Below are 27805 nucleotides of genomic sequence, written 5' to 3'. Positions count from 1 at the left end.
GAAAAGCAGACAGTGACAGAGGTAGCCCTGCCAAATACCTTCAGAGCCATTCAGCTCACCTCTTCCTCTCGGTGTAAGAAAACAAGCGTCTGTAAGGAGGACATTCTACTTCTCTCTGATTCTCCTTGTACATTTGTGGACTGGCAGAAACGGAGGACCCTCATGCAATGCTCAGCTACCTCCTCACTGCCCTGGACCTCAGGAGAACTGGAGGGGCCGCCCCATGCAGTAAACTCCCCAAGAGCACCTTCGTCAGAGGGCATACAACCAGCACTGGAATCCTTCCGGGACAGGAAACCAGTCCATTTTTTAAAAATAGCAATTAAAAATATATTTATTAATTAATTCATTTTTGGCTGCGCTGGGTCTTTCTTGCTGCATGTGGGCTTTCTCTAGTTGCAGCTAGCAGGGGCTGCTCTCTAGTTGCCGTGTGCGGGCTTCTCATCGCCATGGCTCCTCTTACTGTGGAGCCTGGGCTCTAGGCACGTGGGCTCAGTAGTTGCGGTGCACGGTCTTAGATGCCCCACAGCATGTGGAATCTTCTCAAATCAGCGACTGAACCCGTGTTCCCCACACTGGCAGGCAGACTTTTTTTTTTTTAAATTTTTATGTTGTTCTGGGCTGTGCTGGGTCTTCGTTGCTGCACAGGTCATTCTCCAGTTGCAGCGAGCAGGGGCTACTCTTGAGTTGCAGTGCATGGGCTTCTCATCGCCGTGGCTTCTCTTGTTGCAGAGCACGGTCTCTAGAGCACTTGGGCCTCAGGAGTTGCCATGCACAGGCTCTGGAGCACATGCTCAATAGTTGTGATGCATGGGCTTATTTGCTTTGCCGCATGTGGGATCTTCCCGGACCAGGAATTGAACCTGCGTCTCCTGCACTGGCAGGCAGATTCTTTACCACTGAGCCACCAGAGAAGCCTGGCAGGCAGGTTCTTAACCACTGGGCCACCAGGGAAGTCCTTTAATAATGATTTCTATTGAGCTAATATTAGATTCTTGTCCATTTGTAATACATAATACAGACAGCCTGTAAAATATATTTTAACCAGGTTTCCGCAGTGGTAACATCTTAATGTTGCAGTATAATGTTACAGGACCCTGACATTGATACAACCCACCTATAGGATTTACTCTCCCAGTTTTACTGTTACTCATTGTGTTTCAGTGTGTGTAAAGTTCTTAACAGCTTTATCACCATGTAGGTTCAGGTATCCATCACCGCAGGCAGTACTCAGTTCCCAAGCCACAAGCGTCCTCCTGTTGCCCTTCTTTAGGCACACCCATTCCCTCCCCCATCCCCACCCCAACCTCTGGAAACTGCCCATTTGGCCTCCATTCCTAAACTTGTGTTATTTCAAAAATGTTATGCAAATAGGATCATATTTAGGGGACTGGCTCTTTTTCACTCAGCCTATTTATTGTCCTGCAGATTCATCCAAGTTGTTGCCTGTATCAATAGTTTGTTCCTTTTCTTTGCTGAGGAATATTCCATGGTGTGCATGTAACCAACATTTATTCACTGAAGGATATCTGGACGGACCCCAGTTTCTCCAGAAAGCTGAAATGACAAACAGAGCTGCTGTGAACATTCACATGAAAACTTTGTGAGTGTGTGATCCTACATTTAAATTTTCTCTGGGCAGCTTTTCCATTTTTTAAAATATATACAGCTCTAATCAAAGAAGATCCTTGAGGTCTGTGAGGGATCTGCTTGAGACCCGTGTATTCTCACATTCTCAGAGTTGGAAATGTTTATACAGGCTCCTGGCTCGGTCTTAAATCACATGAGCCTCACGTCTGTCCGGGAGCACAGTTTCCTGTGCATAGTCTCATCCTCCAGCTTGGCTGCCTTTTTTATTGGGATGTATCTGTTTTAATTCTGTTTAATCAGGTAATGAAGCTGTAAAGAAACAGGAAGCATTAAGACAGTTGTATATAAAACATGCTGAAGGATGGCATCCTAAAATAACCTGGGTGAATAAATATCTCATATTCCGTGCACTTCAGCTTTTGTAGGCTTTGACCCCTTCGGTCTTTGTTCTAAGCCAAAGATTTCCCTATGGTGGTGCATTTCAAGAAGCCCTGAAATGTTTTTCTTCCAGAGGCATCAGGTGTGGAGTTCAGGGCTTAGGTCTGGAGTCAGGCAGCCGGTGTTCCAATGGACATAAACCGCCTGTGGGATTGTGAGCAAGTGTACCAACCTCTTCAAGACTCTTGTTTCTCTCCTGTACAGTGAGGATAATTCTGGCGTCTAATCCACAGGATTAAATGAGACAGTCCATGAGGAGTACTGAGTGCTCAGTACATTTTAGTAGAACCTCCCTCTCCCAATCTCTTGAGAACAAAGCTTCAAAAGCCTTCACTGAAGGTTGTCTGAAGGGGGCTGTGAGGGAAAATTACATCTCTCTGCCCAGAGAAAAACTTCCTGCAAGTCTCCTGTACCGAGATTCTCCCTCAGAGCCAAGCCGCCACTGCCTCCACCGAATTAGCCAATTGGCCTCCCTCTGTCACCCTCGCCCCCAGATGGGCCCCTTTCTTCCCCAGGTAGCTGTTGAGATTTCGCTGCGTTTCCTCGGCGACTCTGGTCATTCTGCCACCCCTGGCTGGCACCCCACCCCCCAAGATGAAGACTGAGTGCTTGGGCTGCACTCTGCTTTCCTTCTTGTCTTTTCTGTCTCTTCCTGTCACGTTTGCTGTTTGGTTGGTCAGACGGATCCACTTGGGTTTCCACAGCAGGGACACAGATGACTTCTCACGGCATCTGGCAGGTGATGCCTGAGCTCCGTGAACAACTTCATGGTTCTTCTCAGCATCCAACCGGAGTGGTGATCCCAGCCCCACTTACGAGCAACGGAGGCCACTTAGTGACCTTCAGGATGAGGACAACTGTCTTCTTTCCTTTGTTTTCAACCCTGGCAATCAGCAGGAACACTGCTCTGACTCTGCTCTGACACATGGCGTTGGCTTTGACAAATATTTGGCTCTGAGAAGCTTCGTCAGTAAGATGAAGAAATTCGTAGTAGCCGGTTTTCCCCTGGACAGAACAGGTCTGCCCACCTGGCTGCTGGAGTTGGATGCAGAGGAGACTCCGCAGCCCTCTGGAAATGTCTCCCCCCTTCTCAGCTAACTTTCCCTCACTCGCTGTGTCACAGAGATCTAACTAAAATAGATCTCCCTATAATTTCTACTGAAGGTTAAAAATTAAAAGTCCCATTCCTCTTTTGCATAAAACCAATGCAATTGAGAAATGCAAATCATTTGAGGTGATATCACCTCACACCTGTCAGAATGGCCATCAGCAAAAAATCCACAAACAATAAATCCTGGAGAAGGTGTGGAGAAAGGGGAACCCTCCTACACTGTTGGTGGGAATGTAAATTGGTGCAGCCACTTTGGAGAATAGTATGGAGGTGCCTTAAGAAACTAAAAAGAGTATGATCTAGCAATCCCACTCTGAAGCATATATCAAAGAAAAACATGGTTCAGAAGAATACATTCATCCCCACGTTCATTGCAGCATTGTTTACAATGGTCAAGACATGGAAGCAACCTAAATGTCCATCAACAGAGGAATGGATAAAGAAGATGTGACACACGCACACACACGTATATACAATGGAGTATTACTTGGCCATTAAAAAGAATGAAATAATGCTATTTGCAGCAACTTGGATGGACTTGGAGATTATCATACTAAGTGAAGTAAGTCAGACAGAGAAGGACAAATATCATATGATGGCACTTCTATGTGAATTCTAAAAAAATGATACAAATGAACTTACTTACAAAATAGAAACAGACTCATAGACTTAAGAGAATTGAGCTTATGGTTGTGGCAAGGGAAGAGTGAGGGGAAGGATAGATTAGGAGTTTGGTTTGACATGTGCACACTGGTATATTTAAAATAGATAATTAACAAGGACCTACTCTAAGAAATAAGTAAAATTTTAAAATGAATAAATAAATAATTCAATATTTAAAGATAATGATCAGATCTTCCCAAATCTTCCTTCTTGGTCTTAACATTTCCACTTTCTTCGAATGCTCCTCTTATGATGTGGTTTTTCAAGGTCTTTTGCCTGTGGCATTTTCATCACCCCTCCATATGCTTTGGGGTGTCATCCCCTGAACTGAGCATGTGTGACAAAATATAGTGGGGCAGTTTTCTCCCCTCTCCTGAACTCTTTACTTTCGTTAATGCCGTCAACCAGGATGGCAGCCATGCTCCTTTCAAACTCATCAGTCTTTCCACTACATATCCTGCTGTTAAGCAACATGTCTGCTGTCGTCATCCTGTATTTGCAAGGCCAGCTTTGAGGGACTTCACCTTTCTATTGTGCATCATCATTTGGCCCATTGCACCCTCCTAGTGACAACTTTTTACTACTGACCCTGTCGTTTGGCCTCTTGCGTATCTCTCTCTCAGTGCTGTGTCATTCAGGGATCCAGTCAGCATGTTCTCAAGGCCTCCTAGAGCCATGTGGCACTCCACTATGGGATGTCTTTTTTTTTTTTTTTTTTTTTATGTCATCTTGGATCAGTGATGCAGCACTTCTGTGAACCTTTACTTGCTTAGTTACTTATTTATATTTATTTTTTGGCCATGCCATGTGGCATGTGGGATCCTAGTTCCCTGACCAGGGATGGAACCCTGCACCCTCTGCATTGGAAGCACAGAGTCTTAACCACTGGACTGCCAGGGAGGTTCCTACAGATATCTTTTGAATTGACTTTGATCAAAACTCTTTGGATCTAATTGTCCCATACATGACAGATGCCACAGTCTTCTCCGTGAGGACCCCAGGACACACCTGGTCAGACATCGTGCTGAAATCCACAAGCCCTACACCTGCAGGATTTACTCATTCAACAATCTAGTAACTCTAACTACAGAAGAAACCAGGTTAATGTGTCCTGACCTACTTTTAGAAGATATTTGCTGGGGTTTGGTCATTTCCACTTCCTGCCTGGTAACTGAAACTGCTCTCTGCCAACCTGTAACAGTTCTGCTCTGATCTGTACTATCTATTGGGTGCTCGAACCCCATTTCAGTCGCTTCACTGAGCATTTCTCATCCTGTCCCCTCCTCCTTCATGACTCTGGCCTCATCTAGCCCTTAATACATGACCTAACTCCTCCTGGGTGTGACCCTCACTGGCCAAGCTGTTGGGTCTGGCCTAGACTCCCTATTCTCTACCCTTCCCTAAATTTATTCCAGCCACAGAGGTCTGGGCCCCCTCTGTATATGTATGTGTGTGTGTGTGTGTGTGTGTTTTCTTTGATGGAGGCTTTATTGATGTTCTGCACACAGTGAGAGCCATAACTTATTAGGAAAGATTTTAGGAAATGCTTAGATACAAAGTAAAGTTTTTATATACCTAATAAATAATCTGCTGGACTTAACTTATTTATGGCCTCACTGGGTCTTCATTGCTGCGTGCAGGCTTTTCTCTAGTTGTGGTGTGCAGGCTTCTCATTGTGATGGCTTCTCTTGTTTCTGAGCATGGGCTATAGATTTCAGGCTTCAGTAGTTGTGGTACATGGGCTCAGTTGCCCTGTGGCACGTGGCATCTTCCCGGACCCAGAATCAAATCCGTGTCCCCTGCACTGGGAGGCAGATTCTCAACCACTGGACCACCAGGGAAGTCCCTGCTGGAGTTTTGTACAGGCCCTTGTGATCTGTGGGTTTAGGATTCCTTACCTCCACCCCGCCTCCTTTATTAAAACTCAGTACATTTTCTGGGTTTTAGGCTAAATAAGAGAGGGGGACAAGTTTTCCCTCCCACACCTCCATCAGCTGGAGGTCCAGCCCAGGAATAGCAGCAACATGCTTGGCCCAAAAGGCTGGGTAGGTGAAGCCTCTTAGGCAAGAACCATTGTTTCCTTTCAAAGCAGGGGATGGAGGGGTCTGCTGAGAACCAAGATGAGAGGGCCCTCACAACTCCTGATCTCTGCTTCCTCTGCGGCTGCCCTAGCCAGATTTCCTGTTAAAATTGAGCTGACACATAGATGATTACGATAAGAAATGGAAATGCACTTCTGCTGACCCCATGAAAGCCAGTTGGGCTGGCTACCCACACACAGGCTAGACTGAGAACCACTCCAGTAGGCAATGTTTTAAGTACTTTAAAGTATTTTTCTTTCTTAAACTCCTAGAGTCGATGTGCAGAGGTGAGCAAGTCATAGAGAGACGATGGGAACAGAAGCCATCAGCCAACATTCCTGTCTCCTGCCTTCTGTGTTCTCTGCTACTTCTCCTCAATCCCTAATATTAATATTAAAATGTTAGGAGAAGGGTGGGGACTTTCCTCGTGGTCCAGTGGTTAAGAATCTGCCTTCTATTGCTGGGGATGAGGGTTCCATTCCTGGTTGGGGAACTAAGAACCCACAAGACATGGACCCATGCACCGCAACTAGAGAGCCCGTGTGATGCAAGAAAAAAGCCTGCGTACTGCAACAAAAGACCCAGCACAGCCAAAAAAATAAATAAGATAAATAAAATGTTAGAAGGATGGATTTCTAAAGCCCAGAGCTTTAAGAGAACAGGTTGGAAAAATGGTGGCCACTTTACTCTGGGCCAGGGCTTTCCTGGTCTCAGATGCCTGCCATGCAGGAGACCTGGGTTTGATCCCGGGTCAGAAAGATCCCCTGGAAAAGGGGATGGCAACCCACTCTAGTATTCTTGACTGGAGGACTGCATGAACAGAGGAGCCTGGGGGCTTCCATCCTTGAGATCACAAAGTCAGACACAACTGAACTGAAGCGACTTAGTATACACACAACAATCCAGTCTAAGGAGGTCACTCCCCGTCCACCACCCCTCTGACTTTCCTCCCTCACTGTGCCAGTTTCTGTTTCTTTATAACAATCAACAGTTTGTGGCTATGAATTCACTTTCTTGGGCACTTGGGTTTCATGCCTCTCCAATCAGACTATAAACTCCACCAAGGCAGAAACTAATGTATATCCAGGGATAGGGCAGCCTCCTTTCCAAACCCCTGGTGTGGAGGGCCAGGCCTTTGTCTTTCCTGGAGCTTGGCCTGGTGCCTGCTTGGACTGAGAGATGCCACCCTTTCTTCTAGGGCATCATCGATACTTCATCCTGATGGGGCCTGGCCTCGAGCAGAGCGTTCCTGAGACTCCCTCTGGTCTGCAGCTGGCTTAGTGCCTTATTTCCTGCTCTGTGTCCCTCTGTGCTCATGATCATTTGTGTCCGACCCTTTGAAATCCATTAGACTGTAGCCCACCAGGCTCCTCTGTCCATGGGATTTCCCAGGCAAGAATACTGCAGTGGGTTGCCATTTCCTTCTCCAAGGGATCTTTCTGGCCCAGGGATCAAACCTTTGTCTCCTGTGTCTCCTGCATTGCAGGCAGATTCCTTACCCATTGAACCATCAAGGAAGCCCTTGTTTTCCCCTGATGTCCATTCAAATACCCGAAAAAGCAAAAATTGGGAATGGATGGCGTTAGCCCCTGGAAGTTCTGGCTTTTCTACTCGTGACTCCAGGTTAGCAGAAGCATTCCTGACATGGACTGCTCCTCAGAAGGGGTCCTGAGTGAGGGCTGTCAGTTAGCATACCAGATGCCCAGTTTCATTTGAGTTTCTAATCAACAATGAATAATGACTGGGAATGTCCAATGCAACATGTGAGACATGCCAAAAAATGAGTTGTTGCTTCTGTGAAATTAAAATGTAACTGGAGGGACTTACCTGATGGCCAGTGGCTAAGACTCCTCACTCCCAATCAAGAGGTCTGGGTTCGATTCCTGGTCAGGGAACTAGATCCCACATCCTACAACTGAGAGCCAGTTCAGTTCAGTCACTCAGTTGTATCTGACTCTTGGTGACCTCATGGACTGTAGCACGCCAGACTTCCCTGTCCATCGCCAACTCCCGGAGCAAGCCCAAACTCATGTCCATCGAGTCGGTGATGCCATCCAACCATCTCATCCCCTGTCGTCCTCTTCTCCTGCCTTCAACCTTTCCCAGCATCAGGGTCTTTCCTAATGAGTCACTTCTTTGCATCCGATGGCCAAAGTATTGGAGCTTCAGCTTCAGCATGAGTCCTTCCAATGAATATTCAGGACTGATTTCCTTTAGGATTGACTGGTTTGATCTCCTTGCAGTCCAAGGGACTGTCAAGAATCTTCTCCAACGCCATGGCTAAAAGCATCTGAGACTCAGTGCAGCCAAATAAATAATTTAAAAAAAAATTTTAATTAAAAAAAATGTAACTGGATATCAGGTATTATTATTTCCTGTCTCTGGCAGCCCCACCCTGAGCTCACCAAAGAAGTGATTACCCAGGGGCCTCCTGGGAGGCCTGGCCCACTTCCAGCCCAAATCACCTGTCACCTGAGGCGAGAACATATGCGTGGGCTGAGGCTGCTGCCTCAGATCAGACCTCTTAAACCACCACACACACATTTCCTCCTTCACTTCTGTGGGCTCCCCAGTATCTTCATGGCTGTGCTGGTCTCAGCTTGCCCTCTCCTTAGGGTTGAATCTTGCCTCCTGGTTCGAGGGAATGACATTGGCCTTCTCTGCCCCTCAGGAGCCTAGCTCAGTGTGGAGGCCGGCCATCTGGGGCTAATTTGACACCATGGCCTGTGCACGGCCACCGTACGTGATGACTGTTTGCATTCAGCTGTGCTCCCAGCTCATTCACTCATTTAGCAGAAATTTATGCAGCGCCCCCTTATATCACAGGCATTGTGTTGACTGCATGGGGACTGGGATGAACAATAGACCCATGCCTGGGGAGATGCTTCTTGTGCATTGAATAGATAAATATGAGGTTACCAACAGTGATAGGTGCCAAGAAAGAGCTCCAGAGTGCATGTGCCACAACTGGAGAGCCCCTGTGCTGCAAGTACTGGAGCCCATACACCACAGCTAGAGAGTCCGTGCCTGGCAACGGTCCCCCATGACACAAGAAAGTCCCCATGTGCCACAGCTAGGACCTGACGCAGCCAAATAAATAAATTAGAAAAAGTTAAATGGTGCAGCATCTAACACGCTGTGACGCACACAAAGTGAAGTCTCTATTTGTTAAAAAAATGCCCATAGCCATGAATCAGGATACAACCCTGTCTCCTATCAGTGGAATGGAGGGGGGCCACCAGCGGGACATGCAACAGCACTGACCCCTTCACAGTGTCCCACCCTGCCTCCCTTTTGCCCAGCCACCCACCTTTGCAAGGGGCCAGACTGGGGGCTATGAGGACAACACCTGGGTGGGCACGGCATTAGGGGCTTAAGCTCACGAAGACAGCTGATTTACCAGAAGGTCAATTCAGATGGGGCAACCTGGGGCCCAAAGCAGACCCTACCACTGTTGTGATCATTACTCGTGTTTGTAATGTTACTACTTTCATATTTGTGCTCCATGGGTTAAATGGGCTTTCAAATGCTAACTTACATTTTCTCTTCATAACCAGCCTGTGAAATAGGTTGAGTGGGCATCAGTTCAGTTGAGTTTAGTCACTCAGTCGTGTTCGACTCTTTGTGACCTCATGAACTGTAGCATGCCAGGCCTCTCTGTCTGTCACCAACTCCCAGAGTTTACTCAAACTCATGTCCATTGAGTCGGTGATGCCATCCAACCATCTCATCCACTGTGGTCCCCTTCTCCTCCTGCCTTCAATCTTTCCCAGCATCAGTGAGTCAGTTCTTCGCATTAGGTGGCTAAAGTACTTGAGTTTCAGCTTCAGCATCAGTCCTTCCAATGAATATTCAGGACTGATTTCCTTTAGGATGGACTGATTTCCTTTAGGATCTAAAATTTCCTTTAGATCCTTTTGGATCTCCTTGAAGTCCAAGGGACTCTCAAGAGTCTTCTCCAGCACCACAGTTCAAAAGCATCAATTCTTTGGTGCTTAGTTTTCTTTATAGTCCAACTCTCACATCCATACATGACTACTGGAAAAACCATAGCTTTGACTAGATGGACCTTTGTTGGCAAAGTAATGTCTCTGCTTTTGAATATGCTATCTAGGTTGGTCATAACTTTTCTTCCAAGGAGCAAGCATCTTTTAATTTCATGGCTGCAGTCACCATCTGCAGTGATTTTTGGAGCCCCCCAAAATAAAGTCTGTCACTGTTTCCACTCTTTCCCCATTTATTTGCCATGAAGTGATGCGACCAGATGCCATGATTAGTTTTCTGAATGTTGAGTTTTAAGCCAACTTTTTCACTCTGCTCTTTCACTTTTATCAAGAGGCTTTTTAGTTCTTTGCTTTCTGCCATAAGGGTGGTGTCATCTGCATGCCTGAGGTTATTGATATTTCTCCTGGCACTCTTGATTCCACCTTGTGCTTCATCCAGCCCAGCGTTTCTCATGATGTACTGTGCATATAAGTTAAATAAGCAGGGTCACAATATACAGCCTTGACGTACTTCTTTCCTGATTTGGAAACAGTCTGTTGTTCCATGTCCAGTTCTAACTGTTGCTTCCTGACCTGCATACAGATTTCTCAGGAGGCAGGTCAGGTGGTCTGGTATTCCCATCTCTTGAAGAATTTTCCACAGTTTGTGGTGATCCACACATCCAAAGGCTTTGGCATAGTCAATAAAGCAGAAGTAGATGTTTTTCTGGAACTTTCTTGCTTTTTTTGATGATCCAACAGATGTTGGCAATTTGATCTCTGGTTCCTCTGCCTTTTCTAAATCCAGCTTGAACATCTGGAAGTTCACGGTTCACGTACTGTTGGATCCTGTCTTGGAGAATTTTGAGCATTAAATTACTAGCATGTACTGCTGCTGCTGCAAAGTCGCTTCAGTCGTGTCTGACTCTGTGCAACCCCATAGACGGCAGCCCACCAGGCCCCGCCATCCCTGGGATTCTCCAGGCAAGAACACTGGAGTGGGTTGCCATTTCCTCCTCCAATGCATGAAAGTGAAAAGTGAAAGTGAAGTCACTCAGTCATGTCCGACTCTTAGCGACCCCATGGACTGCAGCCTACCAGGCTCCTCCGTCCATGGGATTTTCCAGGCAAGAGTACTGGAGTGGGGTGCCATTGCCTTCTCCGTACTAGCATGTGAGAAGAGTGCAATTGTGCGGTAGTTTGAACATTCTTTGGCATTGCCTTTCTTTGGGATTGGAATGAAAATTGACCTTTTCCCGTCCTGTGGCCACTGCTGAGTTTTCCAATTTGCTGGTATATTGAGTGCAGCACTTTCACAGCATCATCTTTTAGGATTTAAAATAGCTCAAGTGGAATCCCATCACCTCCACTAGCTTTGTTTGTAGTGATGTTTCCTAAGGCCCACTTGACTTTGCATTCCAGGATGTCTCGCTGTAGGTGAGTGATCACACCATCATGGTTATGTGGGTCATGAAGATCTTTTTTGTATAGTTCTGTGTATTCTTGCCACCTCTTCTTAATGTCTTCTGCTTCTGTTAGGTCTATATCATTTCTGTCCTTTATTGAGCCCATCTTTGCATAAAATGTTCCCTTGGTATCTCTAATTTTCTTGAAGAGATCTCTAGTCTTTCCCATTTTATTGTTTTCCTTTATTTCTTTGCATTGATTGCTGAGGAAGGCTTTCTTATCTCTCCTTGCTATTCTTTGGAACTCTGCATTCAAATGGGTATATCTTTCCTTTTTTCCTTTCACTTCTCTTCTTTTCATAGCTATTTGTAAGGCCTCCTCAGACAGCCATTTTGCTTTTTTGCATTTCTATTTCTTGGGGATGTTCTTGATCTCCATCTCCTGTACAATGTCATGAAACTCTGTTTCCTGTACAATGTCCGTAGTTCTTCAGGCACTCTGTCTATCAGATCTAATCCCTTGAATATATTTCTCACTTCCACTGTATAATGGTAAGGAATTTGATTTAAGTCCTACCTGAATGGTCTAGTGGTTTTTCCTACTTTCTTCAGTTGCAGTCTAAATTTGGCAATAAGGAGTTCATGATCTGAGACACAGTCAGCTTCTGGTCTTGTTTTTGCTGACTGTATAAAGCTTCTTATTTTTGGCTGTGAAGAATATAATCAATCTGATTTTGGTATTGACCATCTGGTGATGTCCATGTGAGGAGTTATCTCTTGTCTTGTTGGAAGAGGGTGTTTGCTATGATGAATGCGTTCTCTTGGCAAAACTTTATTAGCCTTTGCCCTGCTTCACTCTGTATTCCAAGGCCAAATTTGCCTGTTACTCCAGGTGTTTCTTGACTTTCCTACTTTTGCATTCCAGTCCCCTATAATGAAAAGAACATCTTTTTTGGGTGTTAGTTCTAGAAGGTCTTGTAGGTCTTCATAGAACCGTTCAACTTCAGCTTCTTCAGCATTACTGGTTGGGGCATAGACTTGGATTACTGTGATATTGAATGGTTTGCCTTGGAAACAAACAGAGATCATTCTGTCGTTGAGATTGCATCCAAGTACTGCATTTTGGACTCTTTTGTTGACTGTGTGCCTCCAGTGTGAGTGGGCATACTATTCCCATTTTATAGTAAGAGAAAGTGAACCTCAAAACACTAACCCTACTGAGCTACAGAGAAAGGACTGGAAACCCAGGCTTCTGTTCTGTGTATTAGTACATGTCTGTGAGGTAACTTTCAAATCTGGCCAACATGGGCTTAGGCCCACACGTTAACTGGCCAAGGTTAATTAATCAGACCTCCAGTCACAGGCCAGTCACAGGTCACGGCTGGGGCAAATGACTGATATCTTATTTCCTATGACTGTAGTCATGAAACAGATGGGGGCTTGGTTCTCCTGGGTGCCCGTGGCCCTCTGACATCCTTGTTACCTGTCTCTTCCTCCCACCCCCACCCCAGCTTCTCAGAAAAACCACTTCCTGAAGTGTAGCCCACCAGGCAGCTTTTTCAGGCGGCTAGTGAATTGCAGTGATTTGGATCTGTGACGTTCCTGGTGTTTGAAGGCAGCAGCACAGCGTGTAGGCAGCATCCTGTCCTCCTGAGAAGAGGGAGAAGAGAGCCGTGCTGTGGGAGCAACAGGTCCCCGGGTGAGCTCGTCCTGCTTGGTGGGCACTCCTGGGGTCTCCATCCTTGGCAATGTGGGAGTCAGTTTCTTGATTATTTACCAAGGAGTTAAAATAGTTATGTGAAATCTTTTTTTTTTTTTTTTTCTGATTAAGGAATCCACTAAGAACCAGAGGAAGGAACAGGAAGATATGTGGGGGCCACACACATATAGAAAGTCAGCTGATTGCCTATTTTTAAAAAGGTGAAATAGAGAAAAATTCCTTTACACCTTTTGATTAATTAATTAGACTGCATTGGGTTTCAGTTGCTGCATTCGGGATCTTCATTTTGCTGCACGGATTCTCTAGTTGTGGCGTGCAGGCTTCAGTAGCTGTGGCACTCAGGCTTAGCAGCTCTGTAGCATGTTGTATCTTATTTCCCTGACCAGGAATGGAACCCTTGTCCTCTGAATTGCAAGGCGGATTCTTGAGCACTGGACCACCAGGGAAGTCCCTCCTTTTATACATTTTTAACTTTGATTAAGACATTCAAACTTTACAAATGAAAACTAAGGGGCATGACTATCTTTTCAAGGAATGAAATAAATGATGGAGAATATATGCTTCAGTTCTTATCTCACAGCCAAGGCACAAGAGAAAAGGAAGAGATTTCCATGAGAACTAGAAGGAGTGGTTCCCCTGGAAAGAGAGTGAGAGTGAGACAGACAAACCCATGGAGAATGGTGAGGGAGGCTCTCCCATGAGGACCCCCAAGTCCTGTGAAGAACCAGCCCCGTGTCGCCTTGACTCTGGGCCTTAGCCCAGGTCACCCTGCTGTGCTGCCTGGGTCGGGGTAGGGGATGGGTACAGGAGTTGTTTTATTTTGTTATTATTGTTTTAAAAATATTTATTTACTTGACTATACCAGGTCTTAGTTGCAGCATGTGAGATCTTAGATTTTAGTTGCAACATGCAGAATCTTTACTTGTGGGCATACAGGCTGTTAATTGCCTCATGTGGGATCTAGTTCCCTGACCAGGGAACAAACCTGGGCCCCCTGCAATGGAAGCATGAAATCTTAGCCACCGGACCGCTAGGGAAGTCCCTACAACAGCCATTTCAAATGGTTTCCAACACCCTGATACATTCACATGATTTAAAAACTAAAAGGGGCACAGTTTATAATGAAAAATATACTGAAAACTATAAAACTGCTGAGAGAAAGTAAAGAAGACAAATAAATGGAGAGATATGCCATGTTCATGGGCCAGACACTCAGTATTGTTAGGTCATCAGTTCTCCTCAAATTGATTTCCACGAATTTCAATGAAATTCCAATAAAATTTTTGGAAGGCTTCTTTTTGGGTTGAAATTGAGAAGTTGATTTTAAAACTATATGGAAGGATGAAGGGTTTAGAGTAGTCCAAATAACTTTGAAAAGGAAGAGAAATGTTTGAGGAGTAACACTACCTGACTTTAGGATGTATTTTAAAGCTACAGAAATCAAAACTGGATGGTACTGCATAAAGGTAAACCCATAGATCAGTGGAACAGACTCCAGACTCCAGAATATATGTGCTCACTATGGACAACTGCTTTTCAGCAGAAGTTCAAGGAGAATTAGCAGGACAAAAGATAGTCTTTTCAACAAACAATGCCAGAACAATTGGACATCCATATGCAAACAAAAAAAGAGAGAGAGAGAACTGATCCACGTCTTGTATCATGTACAAAAGTTAACTCAAAATAGATAATAGATTGAAATGTAAAAATATAGGGGAAAAATTTTTGAGACTTTGGTAGGCAAAGATATTTTAGACTTGACACCAAAAGGAAATCTGATCCATTTAGACGTCGTACATTAGATGTGATCCATAAAAGGAAAAATGGATAAATTTGGCTTCAGTCCTAAAAACGTAAAGCTTCTGCTTATCGAAAGATACCATTAAGAAGATAAAAGACAGGATGAGATGGTTGAATGGCATCACCGACGCAATGGACATGAGTTTGAGAAAGCTCCGGGAGTTGCTGATGGATAGGGAAGCCTGGCATGCTGCAGTCCATGGGATCAGACACAACTGAGCGACTGAACTGAAGAAGATAAAAAAAACATGCCACAAGCTAGGAGAAAATATTTGCAAATCCCATAATTGATAAAAGACTTGTATCCAGAATATATAAAGAATTCTAAAAGCACAACACTAAGAAAACAAACAACCTAACTAATAATAGAGCAAAAGATTTTAATAGACCCATTAAGTAACAAATAAGTACAAAAAAATATGTTCAATATCGTTAGTCATTAGGAAAATGCAAGTTAAAACCATAATAAGAAAGCACTATGCTCCCCATATGGCTCAGTGGTAAAGAATCCGCCTGCCAGTGCAGGAGACTTGACCCAATCCCTGGGTCAGGAAGATCCCCTGGAAGAGGAAATGTCAACCCACTCCAGTATTCTTCCCTGGAATATTCCATGGACAGAGGAGCCTGGCGGGCTATAGTCCATGGGTTCACAAAGAGTTGGACATGACTGAGAGCATGCACATACACATGCTCCCTATTAGAATGGCTAATTTGGAAAGGTTGACCTGCCACTGTTAGTGAGGATGTGAAGCAAGTAGGACTCTCACACGCTCCTGATGGGAATGTAAAATGGTGTAATCAGCGTGCGAAACAGTTTGGCAGTGTTTACCATAAAGCCTAGGCATTCCGCTTCTAGCTATTTACTCAAGTGAAATGAAAGGATGTGTCCAGATAAAGGCTTGTTTATAGCAGCTCTATCTGTGTGAGGTCAAAACTGGAAACAACCCACATGTCCATAAGTGGGTGAATAAACAAACTGGTATTTTCATGCAATGAAAGGTTACTCGGCAATAAAAAAAAAAAAAAAAGTGAAGTATTGATTATGCTGATTGAAAGAAGATAACCCCCCCCCAAAAAAAACAATAAAAAAGTACATACTATCTGAGTCCATTTATATACATATTTGAGTTAGCTCTTTGTCTATGATGGGAGTTGCAAATATTTTTTCCAGTTTGTAGTTTTTCTCTTGGCTGAACTCTTTTGGAAGGATGGTGGGCAAAGCAGAACTTTAATTCATAGAGTATAATTTGCCAACATTTCATATTATGACTTCTGGATTTTAAATCATAATTAAACCAGCCTTTGCCCAAGGCATGAGGAATTCTTTTATGTTTTCTTCTAGAACTTGTATGTTTCATTTGTACCTTCAGATTGGTCTATTTGGAATTTATTCTGCTGCGTAGTGTACACTGTAGGATATAGTTTTTCTACTTTTTTAAAAAACAGTAACGCATTTGTTGAAATAAAGCTTTATTTTCTGTTGGTGTGTTCTAAAAGTACTAGCATTGTATATGAAACAATGACTAATTTTTGGACGTTTACTTTGGAACTTAGGGCCGTGGGGTGGGACAATTATCACTCTTGCTTGAATGTCACTTTGAGAGGCAGAAGTTGCTTACTCTACAGTAGGTAAAAGTCACCTTTGACACCAACATTTATTTTATTACTCATGACGTTTCCTTTCTTTTCCTGCCAAATTAAAGTTTGGTAGATGGGTGGGGGTGATTTCCAATAGGTTGCCAAAGAAGACAGTTTATAGCAGGGAGTGGAAAATACAAAACAACAACAACCAAGAAAAAAAATAGAAAAAAAAAATCCTTTCTGCATGCATTGCCCTCTGACAGCTGTTATCAAAACATCCAGATTTACATGTGACAGTATTCCAGAGTACCTTTTCAGAAAGTAGCACTGTGACCCCCCAAGGCAATGATACTCTCTTTCCGACCATACAATTAACTTGTCCTCTTTCAGCCAATCAGCCACTTTACTAGTGTTTTTTGATCATTTACTAGGCAACAGGCACTGGGCCTGCCACCATGGAGCCAGCGGTCTGCTTGGGGAGGAGAGAAACAGGGTAAAAGTGTCTGAGAAAGGAAGGCGAGGGGGCCCAGAGGAAGGGCAGCTCAGTGTGGGGAAGACAGGGGAGGATGCTGAAGGATTGATGCCTCGACTGAGTTATGATGAATGGGTAGGAATTCATCAGAAAAGGAGAGGGGAAAGGGTACCAGAGCATTGGCAAAGTCACAGACATGTGATGTGTTCTGGGAACTATAAATTTCAGCAACCAGAGGGCAGGGCAAGGAAGGAAGAAGTGAGAGACCAGGCTGGAGAGGTAAGCAAGGGCTGGGCCGTGAAGGATGGGAAAACGGACTTTCTCTGGAGGGCAATGGGGGGAGGGCATTACAGGGACTCCCTGACAGACCTGTAATTCAAAAAAAAATTCAGTCCTCTCCACTCCATGCCCGTGTCAGGAAAGGCAGGAGGTCCAGACTTGGGCTGTGTGAGAAGAGACCCCTTGGAGGGGCCAGAGGAAAAGCAGAGAGATATGCTGAGTGTGAGGGGAGAGAAGCCCTTTGTGGGAAGGTTGGAGAAAGGGAGGGAGGAACCTCTCAGGCTGCCATGAGAAGGGGGCCCCCAGACCCAGTGGAGACACAAAGAGGGTCAGGAGCGCTGAGGCAAATGTCACTCATGCCTCCCCCCGACCCCAAACAAACTGAACAAAGCAGCTGCGCTCAGTGGCCCCTCAGGAAGGCCAGTCATTTCCTGAGGAGATATGAGGCCGCCCAGGCATTGTTCCCGGTTTCCAGCATGGCTGCCATTACCTGACCAGCGCCTCGGCCAGTGTGTCCACAGTGCCTGGAGAGGCTCCCAATCGTGGTCTCTGCTTTTCACAGGGCAGGTCTCTCAACTGCGACTCCAGAGAAGTGTCTTCTGCCCCCCGGGGCATGGCCCCAAAGCAGAAGTAACCGCCAAAGTCTCCGTTCCTCTCAGGATGCAGCTGAGGTGGACCCAGCGGGGCATGATGTGGCTCGGAGCCCTGCTGACCCTTCTGCTCTGTGAGTTCCCACTCTTGCTCAACATCACTTAAGCTTCTTCAGAAGGGAAGCTCATGAAATCAATGTATTTCTCCTGTCTTTTCCAGGTTCAAGCCTCAAAGGTCAAGAAAACTGTAAGTCGTGAGATTCCCATCTAGCTTCATTACCTCTTTCTGTGACTCTTTCTGCTTGTTGGGATTGGTGGGTGAAGAGAGGGGTGATTAGAAAGTGAGTGATTCCACAATTGGTTTTTTGTTGTTGTTGTTCTACCATAAATTTCTTTCTTTTTTTATTTTTAAGATTTATTTGTTATTTATTTCATTTTAGTTTTTGGCTTTGGGGGGTCTTATCGATGCACTCAGGGTTTTCTAGCTATGGCAAGTGGAGATTCCTCTCTAGTTACGGTGCACGGCGGGCTTCTCATTGTGGTGGCTTCTTTTGTAGCCCACAGGCTCAGTTACTCCTCAGCACATGGGATCTCCCAGATCAGGAATCGCACTGCTGTCCCTCGCATTGCAAGGTGGATTCTTAACCACTGGACCATTAGGGAAGCCCTCTACCATAGCATATCTATTTTTCATATCCCCAATTGTTTTTATTAAAAAATGAGATACAATCAACTTGTTAGATTCATGAAGTCAGAACAGAGTTTAAATTGTCGTTATGACTTCTCTCCTAAATGATCTAAAACAGATTAGATATCATCTCCCATCTATCCATGAGGCTATGATATCTAACATACCTGCAAATTATCTGCAAAATACCTGTAATATTTTGTTCTGGGGCACGAGAAGCGGGTTTTTGCCTGACTTTGAAATCTGGCTTTGAAATCTAGGGCTGATTTGAATCATTAAGATAAGCAGGTTTTGTTGTGCTTCATCTGGGACCGAGTGAAGTAAGGGACTGGGCGGGGTCTGGGAACTGAATAGAGGCAGAGCTCACAGAATGAGATCCCCTTGTCAGAGGTCACTTCAGTTGGCAGAAGCAGGGTGACTGGGTTGCTGCTTGCAGATGCCTTATGTGCGTGGTGCTGTTTGCTGAGCCCCGGCTTGGAGCAGTCACTCGCGTGGGGAGGGCTCAGGAGGCCGATCTGGCAGGTCTCCTGCCATAGCCCAAGTGCTTCGAAGGATGTTTGATCCCCATGGCAACCCACAGAATCAGGATGTCCATTAGCTTCATAATTAGACTAATTGACCGATGAAATCTCTGACCCTCAGAGGAACTTGTCCAAAAAGAGCCGGTTAGAACATCAGCAATAGAACCTCCCGTTCTCGAAACCTGATTGTCTGGAGTCTGGAGCCACAGGCTTGACTCAAATCTTTAAAGCTACTGTTACTCTGTCTCTTGGAGCCTTTTTTTTTTTTTTTTGAGGTACCTGTGTACTGTTATTTGTTTGTTTTAAAATTTTGTTCATTTTGGGCTGTGCTGAGTCTTTGTTGCTGTTTGGGGGCTTTGTCTAGTTGCGGTGAGCAGGGGTTACCCTCCAGTTGCCGTGCCTGGACTTCTCATTGCGGTGGCTTCTTTGTTGCAAGAGCACGGTCTTTAGGAAGTGTGGGTTCTAGAGTGAGCAGGCTTCAGTAGTTGTGGTCATGGGCTTAGTTGCCACAATCCTCCCAGACCAGGGATCAAACCCATGTCCCCTGCCTTGATAGGTGGACTCTCAACCACTGGACTACCAGGGACGTCCCTCTTTGAGCCTTTTTCTCAGTCTGTAAAATGAATGTGATAAGTCAGTATGAGATGAGATTAAAGACGTGACTCACCTGCCCGACATGTAGTGGTTAGTAAAGTAATGGTTTATCATGGTTCTAGCTCAGGGCTTCCCCAGTGGCTCATCAGTAAAAAATCCGTCTGCAATGCAGGAGATTTGGGTTCGACCCCTGGGTCAGAAAGATCCCCTGGAGAAGGAAATGGCAACCCACTCGAGTATTCTTGCCTGGAAAATCCCATGGACAGAGGAGCCTGGTGGACTACAGTTCTTGGGGTCTCAACGACTCAATAACAACAATGATCCTAGTTCACCGTCACCCTCATAGCTTCTCCTCTCTCTGTCCCCTGCAGCCTTGTGCCTCTGCTTTGGTCCAGACCACACCCTGCCTCTGGACTTCTTCAGCTCTCCGTTCTTCATCCCTGTGGAGCCCTATACTAAGGTCACAGGTGTAAGGTCATAGGATAAAAATCTCTGGAATGACCAAGCCCCATACCAAAATGTCATGGTCCATGTGCATTTTGGAAAAGAATTTCCAGACATGAGGCAGAATGAGATGAGAAGAAAGTTTCTTAGAGTGGGAGACGCTGTTAGAACAGCAGGCTGTCTCAAGGGAGAGACATTTCTGAAAATCATTTCTCAGGCTAGTAGCCTGTTTTTATAGCCCCAGGACAGACAATTCCTACTGGAATGGTGGCATTAGGTGATTGGTTAGGATGCTCTTTGTGTGTGTGTGTGTGTATGTGTTAGTAGCTCAGTCGTGTCTGACTCTTTGCGATCCCGTGGACTGCAGCACGCCAGGCCTCCTTGTCCATCACCAACTCCTGGAGTTCACCCAAACTCATGTCCATTGAGTCAGTGAGGCCATCCAACCATCTCATCCTCTGTGGTCCACTTCTCCTCCTGCTTTCAATCTTTCCCAGCATCAGGGTCTTTTCAAATGAGTCAGCTCTTCACATCAGATAGGGTGGGTATTTTACCTAATACTGGGTCAGGGAACTGACCAGTTTAGATCCAGAGGCTCATGGCAACAGTTGCAGTGGGGCTTGGTCAGTCCCAGAGATGTTTATCCTATGACCTTGGTATAGGACTCTCACAGTCAGGGGGAAGTCAATGACTCCTTGCCTGGGTTTCCCAGAGAAAGGTCTTTGTAACTTTGGGGAAGACCTCAGGCTCTCCGACTGCCTCCTCAGGCCTCCATCCTATTTTACATAAGGTGCCTGTTCAGGGTCACAGCTGGCTGATGGCAGAGCCAGGTGGAGGGCCTGGGACTCAGGTCTACCATTCCTTAGACCACCCAGGACCATGTGCATGACCGGCCAGCCTGGTCCATGATTGAGGTGCTTGGTCGGCCCTGGCCCTTCCTCTCCTTTTACCTCAGGCCCCCACCCAACCCCAGCCAGCCAGTCTCAGGAGATGACCTCAGCTCCCTCTTCACCTAGAATACAAGGCTGTCTGGAGGGAACTCCCTCCACTTCCCGCCCTGCCCCGGCTTCAGGCTTATCTGCCTCCCCACCCGTCCTCCCAGCTTCCCTCCTGGCTTCAGAGGCCATGTCTACCCCGCAGCTGGGTAGGGCCAGCTGGCCCACCTGGGCTCTGAGCCCATCCCTGGCATCACCCCCTCCTCCAGAATCTCACGCTGTCTCTGACTGATCCCCCTGCCCCACTTTTAGTAGCTACCCCTGCCTTTGTGGCTCTCTCAGTCTACAAATGTGATTAGTAACACTTTATTTTAGGAAAAAGAAAAATCATAAATAACCCCCCCCCTTTATCTTCTGTCCCCCTATCTATCTACTCCCTTCCTCAGTCAAACTTCTCTGAAGCCTTGTTTCTTTAATTTAATTATTTATTTCTTTATTTTGGGGCTGCTTGGTATTCGGAATCTTAGTTCCCTGACCGGGCACTGAACCCATGCCCTCTGCAGTGGAAGCGTGGAGTGTTAACCACTGGACCATCAGGGAAATCCTCTGAAGCCCGGTTTCTAACCAATTCTCTGCTTCCTCACCTCTCAGTCGACCCTACCAGGTGTAGGTCTGGCTTTGGCCCCTACACCTCCTGAATCCTCACTAAGAGGAGATGCCAAATGCCATGAACACATCCAGACCTTCGCCTTCAGGACCCCAGTGTTTGCACAAAGCCTCTTTCTTTGGCCTTGTAAACCCTCTTCCCTGGTGTTCTCCCACCTTTCTGATGGGGAGACTTGGACTTTTTCCCCAGGGAGATTTGGACTTTCCCAGAGGCCGATCCTCGCTGAAGCTCATCTCCTCCTCCCTCCCCCAACACACACCTCCACGTGCCCACCCTTCAGTTCCACTCCAGCTCTGGCTGCTTCACTGATGGTCAGGCTTCCTCCGAGGCCATGGCTGACATTTCCTCCTAGTCATCCCTCAGGGTCCCTCAAACCAGCTGCAGCACCAGGACTGTGTCCCGCCCTTATCTCTGTCTGGCCTTGTCTCCTTTAGTCCATTGCGTCTCTATTCTCCCGCCCAGGTACCTGATCCAGGAACCTTATCTTCTACGCTTTACCTCGATCCCCATGGCCAATCAAACCGGTCAAATACACATAACAAATATTATTTTATACTTTTTTGGCTGCACTTCATAGCATGTAGGATCTTAGTTCCCTCACCAGGGATGGAACCCATGTCCTTGCAGTACACTCGTAATGTTGTACAAACATCACCACTGTCCAGCTCCAGAACATTTTCTTCACCCTCAAAAAAGCGAAGTCCTTCTGCATCCAGTAAACACTTCTCGAGCCCATCCCTGCCCCTCAGCCCACTGCGTCTGCCCGAGCTCAGGCCGCATCAGCTTTCACCTGAACCTTCATGCACGTAGTTACAGCCTCCCCTTCCAGCCCACAGTGATCTTTCTAAAGCTCTGTCATCCTGCTACCCCCCACCCCTCCCAAGACCCTGAGGACAGGGCCCAGCGGGTCAGCATGGTGGACAAGGCCCTCTGAGCTGGCGCCTCCTACCTGCCCCCACACTCTGGTTCCTATAAGCACCTGTGCCCGGAATTCATTGATTTCTCCTGCCCCTGTGCTCTGGTACACGCTGTTCTCCTGCCCCGAGTCCCCCACCCATCCCTTCTGTCCTGGCCCAAGGCTCAGTTCCGGGGTCACTTCCTTCAGACTTGCCTTGGCCTCTCCTGGACTCCCCTTCCTCCTGGCCTTACACCACTTACTCCAGCTGTCTGGGTCCCCACCAGCCTGCACAACCCAGGACAACAGGGCTGCTTTCTCATTCACCTTGTGATCCCAGCACCTGGCACCAGGGGCTCAGGAAATGTTTTCCTGAAAGAGACTCGAACTGAACTTGCAGGTACCTGAGATTCAGGGGAGCTGGGTCAGCACACTCCATGCTGAGCATCACGGGTCACCAGGGCCTCCGTGCTTTGTGGCTCCCTGTATTTTCCTGATAGTGGTGGACAGTCCCTCCTCCTCTACCATCCACCCCCAGCCACCCACTTCTTTCTGAGTCATTTCCAGGTGGAGGGCTGAGGAGCTGACTGAGTCAAGATGCCTCATCTTCCCCAGAGCATCAGTATCCGCTGACCACTGGCCTGAGGTGGCAGGAAGCAGGGCCCTTTGTTTTAGGGTGTGGGGCCTTGGCGCTCTGGTCCTCCGGAGTGGGGCTACAGTCCATGGGGTTGCCAAGAGCTGGACACGACTGAGCAACTAACACTTCACTTCTCAACCGTGTCCTTTCATCACAGTTCTGAACCTTTGGTGTCCTCTCTCCAGAAAGACACACACTTGCATATAATTGGAGGTGGTTCATGGGTCCCCTAACACCTCTCTGTGAACCTCGGGGAGGCCTGGGTTATAGCAATCACTCTGTTGTATAAATAATGAGCCCTACACACAGTAATCTAGTTTGGCTGCTCCTGGAAAGTTTATTCACAAAGAGGATATTATTTTCCATATTATCTTAATGATCGCATCCCCGGTGGCTCAGCTATAAAGAATCCGCTTGCCAATGCAGAAGATGCAGGAGATACGGGTTCCATCCCTGGGTCAGGAAGATCCCCTGGAGAGGGAAATGGCAACCCACTCCAGTATTCTTGCTTGGGAAATCCCACAGACAGGGGAGACTGGTGGGCTACCGTCCAAAGTGTTGCAAAGATTTGGACACGACTGAGAGACTGAGCACACATGTGTCTTAAGAATCAGATAGAGATTTTTGAAGGTTGTGTGGTGTATTTGTTACCTATTACTCCTTAACAAATTATCCCAAAACTCAGTGGTTTAAGATAATTTATCATCTCACGCAGTTTCTGAGGGGCAGGAGTCTGGGAATGGCTTAGCTGGGTGGTGCTGACTCAAGGTTTGTCTGGAAGTTGCAGGTAAAATATTGGTCAGGGTTATGGTTTACCTGAGGGCTTGTCTGATGCTGTGGATTCTGCCTTTAAGCCCACGCATGAGGCCATTCCTCACCATGTGGGTCTCTGCAGAGGGAGACTCATGACATGGCAGCTGGCTTTGCGCAGAATTGAGTGATCCCAGAAGAGGAGAGGGTAGTCAAGAGGAAAAATGCAATTACAAACTAATCTCAAAAGTGACCTGCTAGCACTTCTGCAATGTTGTTCCTGAGACCAACCTGGTCCGATGTGGGAGGAGCCCACTGGCGGGTGTGACAGTAGAAGGCAGGGCTCACTGGGGGCCCTCTTGAAGACTGGAAACCGGAAGGGTGTTGGTGGAGGTGGTGGTCATGGTGATATAACTGAGGCTGCTGGTCTGTTGCATCAAGTCAATGAGCTGGGATTTGTATCTTGATACATTTTATAAATGCTTCCCCTTCTTCTGTCCTGCCTTCCCTTCTTATTCCTTGTCTGCTCCCGCTGGCTGGCTGTGAAAGTGTGAGATCCCTACCAGCAAATCAGCTGAGTTAATTTATTAAGCAGATGTGTGTTAGGTTTGCTTAGAAAAACAAGGTGGTGGAAGAGCCTTATGTTAGTGAACATCCTCCTCTCGAAAAACCAACTACCCAATGCTTTAGCCAAGTTTGCTATTAAGTGGTTAGACAATGGTAGAGCACCCTAGGGCTGGAGGAGACTCTGACAGGGCTGGCACTGAGGCTGGAAGACCTGGAGTGGGAACGAGTGGTGAAGCGTAGACCGTGAGCCCCAGGTGGGCAGAAACTGTGCCAGTCCCACCCTTCTCTGAGCCCCCAGCATTGGGTGCATGCCTGGCACAGAGACGGCACCTCCAGTATCTGCTGAATGAGTGATGCTGAGGAAGTGGGAAGGAGATGTCAATCAGGGGCCAGGCACTGGGCAAAGCGGACCTGCCCTTCAGTGCTCTCAGCCACTTGGTTTGGTCATTCATTGTTTGAGATGAAAATACCAGGGAAGGCAAGTATTAGTGTTCCTTCTTTATAGGAGGAGAGGTGGTGTCCTGGAAGGGTTAGATGACTCCCAGTGACACCCAGCTAACGGCTGTGGGACCAGGGGTTGGGACCAGGTGTGTCCGACTCTGCTTTCTTCCTGGTCCCAGTTCTGTGTCCCAGTGTATCAGGCATGGGTGTGCATTTCATTCAGATGACGACAGTAAAGTAGCCCAACACCAGGGGTCTGGAGAAGTTGTTGTAATTCACCTTAGAAATTTAAAAATATATATATATTTTTAATTATTTATTTGGCTGTGCTGGGTCTTCATTGCTGCGAGGGGTTTTCTCTAGTTGTGGTGAATGGGGGCTCCTCTTTAGTTGCGGTAGCTTCTCTCGTTGAAACGCACGGACTCTAGGGCACAGAGGCTCGGGAGTTGCGGCTCCCGGGCTCTAAAGCTCAGGCTCGGTAGTTGTGGCCCATGGGTTTAGTTGCTTCATCACATGTGGGATCTTCCCGGATCCAGATCAGGTATCGAACCTATGTTTCCTGCTTTGTTAGGGGGACTCTTTACCATTGAGCCACGAGGGAAACCCTGTTTTGTTTTTCCCCTGAAAAAAATTTGCTAGAAATGACTTCAAGAAAGAGGTTTAGAGAGCACAAGACTCAACAGCTGGTTTTATTCCTGTGACTGACAGAATCTAGTTATCATTTCAAAAGCACTTTGTGCCAGGAACTGTGCTCCAAGGACTTAAGCTCAGCTTCTCATTTACACTTACTATTATTATGTCCATTGTGACTTCCCTTGGTGGCTCAGTGGTAAAGAATAGGCCTGCCAAGTAGGAAACTCAGGTTCGATCCCTGGGTCGGGAAGATCCCTTGGAGATGGAAACGGCAACCCACTCCAGTATTCTGGTCTGGTAAATCCTATGGACAGAAGAGTCTGTTGGGCTACAGTCCATGGGATCGCAAAAGAATCGGACATGACTTAGCCACTAAACAACAATGTCCATTGTATGGATAAGCAAACTGGGGCTCAGAGAAGCTCAGTAACTTACCTAAAGCCACACAGGTTGTGTTCAGAGATGGGATTTGGTCCAGGAAGTCTGATTCTGCACTCATCCCCTGCTCTCTACTATCTCCTGATAGAATCACTGTACTAAACAGCATCACTTAAAATAAAGAAGGTACTGAAGGAGTAGGGAGATGTACCTGTCCTTACCTTGGCAGGGAATGTATTAGTTGATGGGAAAATAACATGGTTAAAAGAAACTTCTGTTCTGAGCGCTCACCCAATAGGCTTCTCAGACCAGGACCTGAAAGACAAAAGAGGGAGTTCTGAAGATTAATGCTGTAAGAAATGCATCTGAACAATCACCTTGTTTCATCTCATGACTAATTAGATGCCATTTTTTGTTAAGATGCTCAGAAATAAAGGCACAAGGATGGACTGTTCTATTCAGTTAAAACCTGGGACATGTTGAAGTTAAATTCTAAGTTGTTCAAAAAAGATTTGATGTTATGAAAAGAGAGAGAAAGAATGACAATTTTGTTTTTTGCCATATCTCTGGCTAGCTACCTGGTTATACCTTTTGCTGTCTGTAAAATGATTTGGGACCACTTATAAAAATTATGTATATTACTGTTCAATAGGATAAAATAAGGAAATCAGAGTGAGAAGAAAATTAAGGCAGTACAATAAAACTATGACTGTTCAAGCACAGAAAAATGCATCCCAAAGGTTGCTACAGGTAAAATTTGGGGCTTGTACTTCTTAGCAGTCAAAGTGAAAAAGGGAAGCAAGATCCATGAGAAAATGTGGTTTCAAGTTCTCACTCATCTGGTAAGGTTTCTGATTCCATCAGCTAGAAAACATCAGCTGAGACTGTGCTAATTTGGTCAGGCTAGGGTTGGGGGATGGAGGGGTTGGGGGGTGGAGGGGTTGGGGAGGAGGGTGGCGGAGCATTTCTTGCGTGTCGCCATGTGATTTCAGAACAGTGGTAGCCATCACTTATCCCACAATTACTGTGTGCCAGGCACTGCGCTGGATGCTTTCTACTCTTCTGTCTTACAACAACCTACTATGTACGTGTTGTAAGCTCATTTTAGAGATGAGGCAGTTGAATTCAGGGAGGTTAATCACCCAAGGTCACACAGTAAGTGATGACCCAAGACTTGCAAGTTCCTTTGCTCCAATCCTAGGCTCTCTCCAGGGCCACGATGCGGCGGCTCACTGGCCGCACACATCTCGTGGACATGTTTTAGTTGTCACACTCTGAAGCCTGCCACCTTGTCATGGTGGGAATATGAGCCACTTAGTACCAAATGCCCTGTGCTTGACCCACCGCACATAGTCATCACCCGCTTGGGACCTCCGGACGCTCTGTTGTGCAGGAGGTGATGATACCCATCTGATGATGATAGTGATGTTGTTCCTGAGATAACAGATGGGTGGTTCTGCTCTCCTCCCCCTCGGCCCTTAGCCTTCACCATCAACAGCATCCACATGCAGATCCTGCCGCACAGCACGGTGCAAAACGGGGAGAACCTGACACTGCAGTGCCTCGTGGATGTCAGCACCACCTCGAGGGTCAAGCCTCTGCACCAGGTGCTGTTCTACAAGGATGATGTGCTGCTTCACAACGTCTCCTCCAGGAGGAACACAGAGAGTTATTTGATTCCCCACGTCCGGGTCTGTGACTCAGGGAGATACAAATGCACCGTGATCCTGAACAACAAGGAGAAGACGACGCCAGAGTATGAGGTGTGGGTGAAAGGTGAGAGCCTGCAAAAGAACACGGTTTGGGAGGGTGGATCACGAACACGTGCTGTGGCCAGAAGAGTGACTGAATGAGTCACGACACGCTGGACCTCCCTGCCGACCCACCACCCTTCTCACTTGCGTGCTTGACGTTTTCCCAACCTGGACATGCAAGCAGTAG

General features: G+C 46.5%; 1 protein-coding gene and 1 long non-coding RNA gene across 8 annotated transcripts in view; one reads left to right on the top strand and one right to left on the bottom strand.

Moving 5' to 3' along the window:
* Positions 1-27805, top strand: part of PECAM1 (platelet and endothelial cell adhesion molecule 1) — a 94091-nt gene that overhangs the window by 13991 nt on the left and 52295 nt on the right. For 4 of the 7 annotated variants that reach the window (XM_005221005.5, XM_005221004.5, XM_005221006.5 and 1 more), the window contains exons 1-3: positions 17591-17848; positions 17935-17961; positions 27347-27640. In XM_005221005.5, the coding sequence (XP_005221062.3) occupies positions 17785-17848; positions 17935-17961; positions 27347-27640 (385 nt within the window). In that variant the 5' untranslated portion in view covers positions 17591-17784. Of the gene's footprint in view, positions 1-17088; positions 17125-17580; positions 17849-17934; positions 17962-27346; positions 27641-27805 lie in introns of those variants that run through there. The other 3 variants (XM_015458920.3, XM_005221002.5, NM_174571.3) reach the window with 3 other exon arrangements.
* Positions 306-9014, bottom strand: LOC112442686 (uncharacterized). Its single transcript, XR_009491781.1, has 2 exons — positions 7711-9014; positions 306-1557 (listed from the first exon to the last, which is right to left on the bottom strand). It is a non-coding gene; the product is annotated as an uncharacterized lncRNA (long non-coding RNA).

The sequence above is a fragment of the Bos taurus genome, chromosome 19 (assembly GCF_002263795.3).
Source record: "Bos taurus isolate L1 Dominette 01449 registration number 42190680 breed Hereford chromosome 19, ARS-UCD2.0, whole genome shotgun sequence".
Lineage (NCBI taxonomy): Eukaryota > Metazoa > Chordata > Mammalia > Artiodactyla > Bovidae > Bos > Bos taurus.
Note: the sequence above shows the minus strand (reverse complement) of the source record. Positions and strands in the feature narration are given on the sequence as shown.